This window comes from Oreochromis aureus, linkage group 10 (genome assembly GCF_013358895.1).
Source record: "Oreochromis aureus strain Israel breed Guangdong linkage group 10, ZZ_aureus, whole genome shotgun sequence".
Lineage (NCBI taxonomy): Eukaryota > Metazoa > Chordata > Actinopteri > Cichliformes > Cichlidae > Oreochromis > Oreochromis aureus.
Genome location: NC_052951.1, coordinates 25,220,436 through 25,230,205, shown reverse-complemented (window position 1 = coordinate 25,230,205; position 9,770 = coordinate 25,220,436). Strand labels below are relative to the sequence as shown.

Sequence of the window (9,770 nt, the reverse complement as noted above, 5' to 3'; positions counted from 1 at the left end):
GTTTGATTACATTTTCACATTATATTAGGGTTTATTCCCTCTCATGTGAAACAATTCAATTCAATTTCAATCCGATTTATTTATACAGCGCCAAATCACAACAACAGTCGTCTCAAAGCGCTTTATAAGGTAGACCCAACAATAATACATACAGATAAAAACCCAACAATCATATGACCCCCTATAAGTAAGCACTTTGGAGACAGAGACAGTGGGAAGGAAAAAACTCCCTTTTGTTAAATGTTAAATCCACTTCAAAGATAGTTTCACAAACGCTGGCTAACAGCAGCAAAGCCAGTGACGCTTACTGGCAGGAAACTTCAGGATATCCTCGACAACTCATTTCAGTATTGCTGTCATCAGACAGAAGTGAGCGTCCCTGGCTCATCAACACTTAATAGTTTTACAACCTCCTGCATAGCAAATAGATGTGGACACGTATTGACAGCTGAGGTTAAGAGTGGCCTGACAGCCCACACTCACTACAGAAGAACGGCGGCCACCTTACCCAGGATTCTGCACTTTAATTGGAAGGGTTAAGAAAACAGAATTCAATCGACTGCAAGTTGCAATCTAGTGACATCTAGTGGTGAGATTTTTGCACACTGTACCTTTAATGTTGTTTATTATAAAATGTATTGCTGGAAACGTTCATATTCAACTCTATGAAAAAAGAAAGTATTTTATTAATTAACATACCTGAACACACTTTTTAAACACATTGTGTTCTGGCAGGACTAAAGCAGGAGGACTGACTTTTATGACAGTTGCATGATTATAATGTGGATAACAGCTCGAGAAAAGCAGCTGGTCCAGTTTTGTCTACCATATCCCCATTCACGTGGGAGATTTAGGTCTACATAAGCTGGTGTCTGAGGTTTCACAGTTTTGGTATCACAAATTGGTACTGGTGTACCAACTACTAACTAATACTCTTCCACTAAGCATTTATTTTTATTTTTAACTTTAAAGCATTCCCTGTGGTGAAGCACTGACTGAAAAAAACACAATAATGATGGCAGCTAAGATGAAAATTCATCCCTAATAGAGAATGTGGGAGATATTCTGATGTTAAAAATGAACCTGTAGTTGGTTTCTTTGCAGTGAGGTCACTGTGCTACTGGGTTGGTTTAAATATAGCATACTATTTATGGCTATATGAATGCTGCAGAATTGGTTGTGCTAGCTTTAAAGAGACCTGCTGTCAGTTTTTATTGATCTCAGTAGTCGGGACCACCCGTTTTATGGAAGTGCTGGAGAATGTGCGTGCAGGAATGTGATGGGTGTGAATTCATTCATATGGTTGGTGTAATTTAAATCAAACCAAACTTTTTTTCTCTCATTACTTTCTCTTGTCACAGAACTGTTTTCTCTTGCACACACCCGTCATTCAAATATAGTAACCGATGCTACGCCCTTCATAATAATGCAACCATTAACAGTAGGCTAAGAGGAAGTATGTGCATGCCATGATCAGTGCTGGCTGACGGCATAGTTCTGGCTTTACTCAGAAAACACTCCAGGAATCCTGCCGGCCGTGTGCAACAGCTAAAGCTCCTGGGATCATGTGTCAAAACTTTTTATAAATGCTTTGTAACACATAACGTATGTTTTATTTTTAAACACTTTGTGAATCTGGTGAACTTGGTGTTTTGCTAGAGCTGGTGATTGCAATATTTATTTGGAAAGTGGGGTTACCATCTCTTCTTTTTTCCTCCACTTTTCCAGTTTCCTCAATTTTTTTAAGGACACTGTGCACACCCAACACAGATATGTCAGTGCGTCGCCTCTGTCAGTGCGCCCCAGGGTGGCTGTGGCTACAGTGTAGCTTGCCATCACCAGTGTGTGAATGTGTGTGTGAATGGGTGGATGGCTGGTTGTGTAAAGCGCTTTGGGGTCCTTAGGGTCTAGTAAAGCGCTATACAAATACAGGCCATTTACCATTTATTTACCATATGTGAACTTTTGAGCTAAGAGCTCTTTGGGAATCAACTTGTTGCTTGACAAAAATACTATTTTATGCCTGCCAAACTGTGTTTTATTTGGCATTGTTCATGATGTTTTTGTGGCAAGCTGCTGGTAACAAAGTGTGTAAAAAAACAATGTAAAATTGTTTCTTTGTTAAGTTGCCTGTTGTGTAGATACAACACTGGTTTTCCTTGAGTTAGGTGCCTTTTTTGTGCTCGAATGATTCATAGGTCAGTCTTTAGTGGCTTAAGACAAAAACATTCATCTGAAAATAGTCAGGTGTAAGGAGTGGGCTGAAAAACAGCGAATGTCCAAAGAAAAACTGGCCTTCAGAGAGCCTATAGAACTATTGCTCAAGGCCAATTTAAAAAGATTACAAGAAAGTCTTGCTCCTTAAAAGCAGAATATAAAGACACGAGTTGTGGCTCAAGGATTTTGCACAGTACTGTACTTTTTTAGGTTTATTTTACAGCGTACAGAATTTATAATTTACATTGTATTTTGCACTGTATGACTTTTATATTATATGTATCATATTAGGTTAGTTTTCTGCTACTTCACCGCACCAGGGAGTACATTTGAAAAGGAAATATTGTATTATTCAGTCCTGTACATTAAACATTTTAGCTGTAAAAAAAATATGAATAGATACGATATTTACATCCATTAACTTATGTATTATGCAATGTTCTAGTTCTTCTGGAGGTTACTTCCTGTTAAAAAGGAGTTTTCCCTTTCCACTGTTGCTCGTAGGGGGTCTTCTGAGTGTTGGGGGTTTTCTCTGTTATTGCAGGGATTTTACCTTACAATATAAAGTTCTCTGAAGCAACCACTGTTATGATTCACAACTACATAAGTAAAATTATATTCACTTGAAGTGTTTTAGAGTAAATCAACTTTCACTATGTCCTATTGTGGAAACAGGGGTTGATCCAGATTTTTTATATTAATACAGTATTTCTACAGTCCAAAAACACCCTAAAAGTACTTTTATGACTGCTTTTTGTACTTATATATTATATTAGTATATTCATATACTGTATATTACACAGATAACGTTTTACTATAGAGTGTGAATGAAAGATTTTTATGTTGCTATTTTTCTTAATGAAATACCTCAGAGCCTCTGACTCTAATCTAATCTTGGGGCATTCAGTAAACTGAATATTTGCCTTTCTGCATGACTTCTTCTGTCTATATAGCGGTGAGCAGTGGTGACTGTAGAGGAACAGCTGGCTGATGCGCAGCCACATTTTCCCTCTGCGTTCACGCAAGTCATCATTTTCTTTCTCCAAACGCACAGGCGCGTACCCTCTTTCCCATACTCTCGCTTTTACACACGCTGAGTATCAAGTAGCACATTATATAATCAACCAGACCAGCTTAAAAAAGGTCTATAATGCTGAGCGACGCGTAATGTCGCTAAAGACACAACACAAACACACGCAGAACTGCAGACGCATACTCAACGGGGACAGGGAAGGTCAATCTATCTATGTGTTTCGGTAAAAGTAGAAAACTTCAGAGGAAGAGCTTCTTCTTTTTTCTGGAAATCAGGAGGGAGCACACACGTGCAGCTCCGGTATGCACACGTGTGTGTATAGTGTGTGAACTCTGAGAGGGGGGATTGCATGCCCACCTTTTTTTCTCCTTTTCTTTCTTTTCCTTTTTTTCAAATTAAAAAAAGGAAAAAAAATCTATACAAGCGTATAAAAGGACAAATTCCACGTGGTACCCACGAACGTATTTGTAAACTACTTGTTACAACAATAAGCTTGTGTTTTGGTCAGCTAGTCAATGAGGTAAAGGTGATGAAACGGTGACACGTCTAAAGAGCGTGCCAGACGTCATCAAAAGATCCGCGGTGCGTTTACGTCTATCGGAAAAATCTGACGTCGATGTAGACGAGGGTATAAGTATTAATAGATGGTGATAGCGGTTATAATTGCACGTTTCCTCCAGGATCAGGGGGTGGGCACTTCATATTTCCGAGGGACCACATGAGAAACTGCGTAAGGCCCGACAAGTTTATTTAATCTCTTTATAAGCTCATTGGTCCAGCCCTGCACAACAGTCCCAGGCTGGCATGTGGCCTCTTGGGAAAATTAATTTCTCACCTTTACAGGTGCTTGGGTTTCCTCCTAAAGTCCAAACACATTTCATCCAACATTGTTGTGATAGTCTCTTACAAATAAAATTGTATAAAATCAATAAGAGTAACATAAACACATTTCACACTGATAGTATTATCTGTGGGACAGGCAATGCTATTTTAAGTTATTGTATTTTGCCTTTACGTTTTCTTTGCTTAGTTAAATACAGCTTAACCATTACAGGTGTTTAACTAGCTTTTTTATGTAGCATGTGATTGAGGGTGATAAGTAATGATAGGAAACCCTTTTGGAGCATTTGATTGGCTCAACTCCTCCTCAAGACAAAGAAAGCTCTGATCCAATCAATCACTGTTAAAATAGTTGCAATAAAACTTATGAAGGTGCACGAATACCAAAATGAATAAATAAATACATTCTTAAATAAATACACGTGTCTTTGCTGTTTATTGTTGTGCAATGTAGACTGTACTATGTTTAATCTATCCATATGTAATTAAAATGGGAAAGAAATACATTAAAGGTTTTAAATGAAATTATTTTATATTTAATTCATTGGTTTATTTAATGACTTATTTACTGAACTCGTGGCCTACCATAAAAACTGACCTACAGCCGTCATTCCTATAATTTAACTTCATCCATGCTGGGCTTACATGCTTAGTCACACCCCAACGGCAAAATTTGGGACAGCTGGGTTAAATCAATTATTATGTGAACGTCATTAATATATCTAAATGCTGTCTTTTACTTTTATTCCAGTTTCATTGCGGAATAAAAAAATATGCATTAAAATGATTAATTATTTTTTCATTTATAAAAATGTCTTTGTCTTTGGTGTGACTCCTTGGTTTCAACAGCTAATTTCGTCCAAAACACACAGCGTGACTCAGTGATACGTTTCGTTACTGATCGCACTTGAATGCGCCCGACGAAGAGCCACTTTACGACTTCCCAAATTGGAAATTAAGAGGTTTTATGACGAGGAAGCGCTTGAAAGCAGCAAGTCGACCTGACCCAAAAGCGCGCTCCCTGCGTTTTACGTGTCTCCTCCCCCTCCACACTGTACGTGCGCGCACCACTCTATCGCGTGGTGGGGATCATCCATGTTGCTACTAGTGGTGGAGATAAGGTTGTAATCCTGAGAGGCCCCGGAGACGTTTCTTGGTTTTTTTTATATGCTCTAACTCGGCGCTGACTGCTCCGCGTCGTGGACTGAAGCTCTTTTGGTCTCGGAGCGACACAGAAGCGGTAGACTCTGCGGAAAAACTTCACGTTTCCCTGAAATTGAAGGCGAATTCGGGCCGGGGGGGGAGGACTGGTAATCCTGAGGGGGGAAGAAAGACGGTGGTGGGAAATGGCCACTCAGGTGGAGGCTCTCCTACCCGGCAACCCGCTTGCTCAAGCGAAGGAGCACGGTAAAGTGATCCGCAGTGAGCCTAAGGAGGAGCCTAGCGGCCGGGGCGACGGGGCCAAGCGGCAGACGGGTGTCGCCGATCAGGGGAGCGGCGGAGGCGGCAGCAGCAGTCCAGGACAGGGAGGGACCACCGGCTCGGAGGAGCAGACCTCCAAGCGGGCGACAGAGGAGAGCAAAGGCGACTGTGACAGCGAAGACAAGCAAAGCGAGGAGGGAGTTAAAGGCGGCGGTGGCAACAAAAAGGAGTTTACTGAAGCTCCCCCGCCCAAGGTGAACCCGTGGACGAGGAAAATGAATGCTGTGACCGTGGTCAGCGTGAATGGACAAGCACACCACGGTCTGTACCCTCCCTACGTGTTGATTTACTGGCTGTCAGTGTTGTGTTTAGTGTCTGCCTGCACAGGTGTGGTCGTCCTGCTTTCACAGGGGGAGTCATGGGGGTGATTTATTGAACCAAAAAGAAAGAAAAAAGAGAGGCAACAGAATTGATGAACAAGCTCTAACTGTGGTATTTTGCAGGCTGGTTATATTTGGAGTTAAAGCCCTCCCTCCTCCACCACCTACACCACCACCTCATAGTGAAGGCTATTCTTGGGGGAACATGGGTGGCTGATTGCACAAGTGATCACACCCTTCCCAAAAAAAAGTAAAGGTGCTCCAAAGTGCCTGCAGCTTTTCTGAAATTTAAAGGTGCAGTTCAGGGATCCGGTACCCCAAATAGCCTTTCACTTGGGTGGACGGTTTATGGGCACTGTGTGTTGTGGTGCAAAGGTTGTGAAGTTGATCACTGGTGTGTCATCAGATCGTGCATTTTCTTTTACTTGAGAGAGTTTTGGTGTCTCTTTCTTGGGGCTTTTTAGGAGGAGGAGCGTATTAATTTTAGCAATGTCATCGTGCATGCTTGCTTGCATAGACTTTAAACTTTCAAGTTAGGAGGAGAAGACTGAAAGAAGCTCCCCTGTCTTGATGATTTCCCTCCCCCTTCTTCTGCTGACACCCACCCTTGCATACAGCCACATCTCTGCTCTGCTGACACACACCAAGCTTGCCAAATATTTAAACCAGTATTTACTACTGTTTACATGTTTGCTTTTGGGGCCGGTTTCGACACAGCATCAACCGCATCAGTTGATCGGGACATCCGCCCATGTCTCTTGCATTACATCAATTAGCATTAAAGGCACGAGTATGCTCGGTTGTGTAGCAGCTTAGCCGGCTAACAATAGCACACTGACTCCCTTTTTGGCCTAGTCCTTCGCCGGGCCCTTCTCATTCAGATGTTAGCCTAGCTCCCATGTGGCTAATACTCGCGTCCGATCAGCCCGTGTAAAACACGTCAGCCTCTCAGTCGTTTAAAGAACCCTCCTCGGTGCTAAAATTCTTGTCAAACCTGAAACATTTGGTGGTTTAAGCCTTAAAAACGAGCATGTTTGTTGTGAGACGTCACGTGTTCACTCCACGTGTTCCCCTAGAGAAAGGCATGAGAGCTGTTAGCTAGCTAGCTGTCTGCTTGGGCGACTTCGCTGCATTAGAGGGCAGATGTCGCATGTGGCGGTCTTGCCTGAGGCGGTCCGGGGGTTTTCGTGGTAAAGAAGCCGGTTGTCACGTCGTGCATGTGTTGTCAGAGCAAAACCCGGCACCTAGTCTGCTCCTCCACCCTGCTAGGTGTCGTTAGCCTGGAAGCTAGCAGGCAGATTTCATCGTGCATTTTATCTTATCGATCAGTGATCCAGAAAACGGGTTACTATTATGTCTTTGTCTGTAACAATTCACACGAAGTTGCCCCAGAATCCACACCGATTGTCGATCAGGTGGAGTGATATTGGTGATGCACATGTAGGGGACAGCTCCCTGCCCTGTTAAAGCAACGTGGTTTTCATGTCTCACAGCCATGTGTTATTTCCTGCACGCTGTGTTGCAGCCTCTCAGTCAGGTCCGAGTCTTTGTTTGCACAAGAGCTGAAAGCATGTGTAACTCATGTAGACTTCAGCCTGTACTCAGGGTGGATTGGATTGCTTCTTGCTCCTAAATCTGTCACATCAGCACATGAAGAGCCACTTTGTAGCTTGCCAGGCGGCATTGCCCCCCTCCACCCCTTCTTTATGCTGATTGAAACCGGTTTGCTGGTTGACTTTTTGAGGCAGTGGCTCTAAACCCTTTTTGTTTTCTTGTTTACTTATGATTCAAGGCCACTACCAGTGTAGCTGGGAAGTTCTAGTCACAGGTTTTTGTCCCCATGACTTGTAAGCAGTTCCCTGAAAATGGATTTCAGTTTTTGGGGATGTAGGTAAACCATGGTTTTAATGAAAAAAGTAGAGTTGGGCAGTGATATAGAAATGTGTCAACCATGAGGAACTTTTAAATCTTCTGCGTTTTTTTGTCATTCCAACACGTGCACTTGCAGGAAGTGAAACTAATTTTTGCACACAGGTCCCAGGTAAAAGCCAAGAAGAATGAGAGCACACAAGGAATATGTACAAAAACAAACTTGGAGAAAGTTTAGCATAAAATATGTCAACATACAAGTGTTTGCTTCTGCAAAATAGTTTTAATAACAAGCATTTAGGATGGTTAAGACTCAGATGTTTCACAAGGACTGAGTTTGGTCCAAATAAGCTATTTTTTATTAATTGAAGAAATGATAAAATAAGTCCTTGTGGTTGTGTGGTTCCAGATCTTTTGGCTCAGTTTGATCCACCACACAGATGAATTCCTGACATAAAACAGTAGATTTTTGATTAAAAAACAAAACATTAGGTCAAGTTTTTGCTCCTTAGCTAGTCAGAGCCATTGGTGGGAAGAATCATACTCTTAAGTGGAGTGCTGTAAGTGGGATATTTTGAATAGCCAGGGTTGCTTGTGGGTGTTTTTTGTCCATCTCTGATAGCTGTTGAACTGATGTTACTTTGCCAAACCCTGGCAAACCTTTATGGTGGTCTGGCTTTGCATCAGCATCACCTTAAAAAGCTAATAGAATTAGGCTTATGATTAGTTTCAAGTGATCATTTAGGGAAACTAGGATCCCCTCCATGGAAATTGGTAAGACAGAAGGTGGAAATGGAGTTTAAAACCCTGTAAGCGATTAGTCTGTAGTTTCTAATCAGCCGTGTGTATTCTGTGTGTCCTTGAACAAGATCCTGGAATCCTGTTATGGATAAAGCTAGAACCTGCATGACTGGGACTGGTTATCCACATGTCACAGTGGGAGTATGTAACTATATGTGAAAAGCGGATTTCAACAAGATTTTTATTTTTTCCCCCTGGTTCAGACTGATTGGGTTTAATATTAATGTCAAGTTTACCTGGAGTTTTCTAACCACACCTAATGTGTGCAAAGTAGCATAACATAAATCCTGTTACATATACAGTCATAATTACCATTACCATCCATCATTTAAAAGACAGATCATCAGCTGACTTATAGTGAACATTTAACAGGAGTGAGAGATAAAATGGGTACCCTGGTTGGGTAGTTGCTCCATGTCATCATACAGAGTTCAGAGAGGGCATTCTTATCAGACTTTTGAATTTGCTGTCCTAGAGAAAATATGAGACGACGCTCAGTTTGAAATTTAAAGGTCTTGCGTGTGTAACCTTTCTGTTCAGAGATGATGGATCAAATTTAGTAAAGTACAGTTTTTGTTTGTTAGCTTCGGAGTAAGACTCGCCCTCATTTGGCTGTTAATATTTGTAGTAAACATGAGTGGGGCTGTTCTTCAGGGAGTGTGGCTTCATGTTTACTCCCAAAACCACCACTGGCACTCGAGCACACCACACCAGTTTCCCCCAGGCTGGCGTGTAAAGAGTAATGACCACAGGCTTAAAGGTGCACTGTGGCGTTACCATGAGCACACAAATTATGTTTACATCCGGTGTTGTGTACCAAAGCACTTTGTTGGGCTCCTTAAGATATGGCAAATGTTTAAAGCATTTCCTTTCTCATCAATCATTTCCAACAATGGCTTGTTGAGTATATTTAAATTGAGACTTCCCAGAAAGTTGATTCTGTTCATCTGGACGTTGCGTTTTCAGTGGGAGAAATGTTTCGGCACTCATCCAAGTGATTTAGTGTGTCCAGATGAACAGAATCAACTTTTTGGGATTTCCTTAATTGCATCCATGCTTTTCAGTGCCTTTGACATGTTTTTAGGAGAAGTTTGTATGTTGTTTGTTTGGTTTTTTTGTTCATGTGCATGACGCAACTGCTCTGTAGACCTACTGGAAGGCAAAACTCAGGGTACACTATATCTTAATCTCCTTCACTTTCTTTGTGG

The 9,770-nt window shown here is 41.7% G+C and overlaps 1 protein-coding gene across 4 annotated transcripts in view; it reads left to right on the top strand.

Moving 5' to 3' along the window:
* The first annotated feature begins 5,113 nt into the window (after positions 1-5,113).
* larp1 (La ribonucleoprotein 1, translational regulator) overlaps positions 5,114-9,770 on the top strand; it is a 47,902-nt gene continuing 43,245 nt past the window's right edge. For 3 of the 4 annotated variants that reach the window (XM_039618282.1, XM_031738227.2, XM_039618281.1), the window contains exon 1: positions 5,114-5,833. In XM_039618282.1, coding sequence (XP_039474216.1) covers positions 5,437-5,833 — 397 coding nt within the window. In that variant the 5' untranslated portion in view covers positions 5,114-5,436. The remainder of the gene's footprint in view (positions 5,834-9,770) is intronic. The other variant, XM_031738226.2, reaches the window with a different exon arrangement.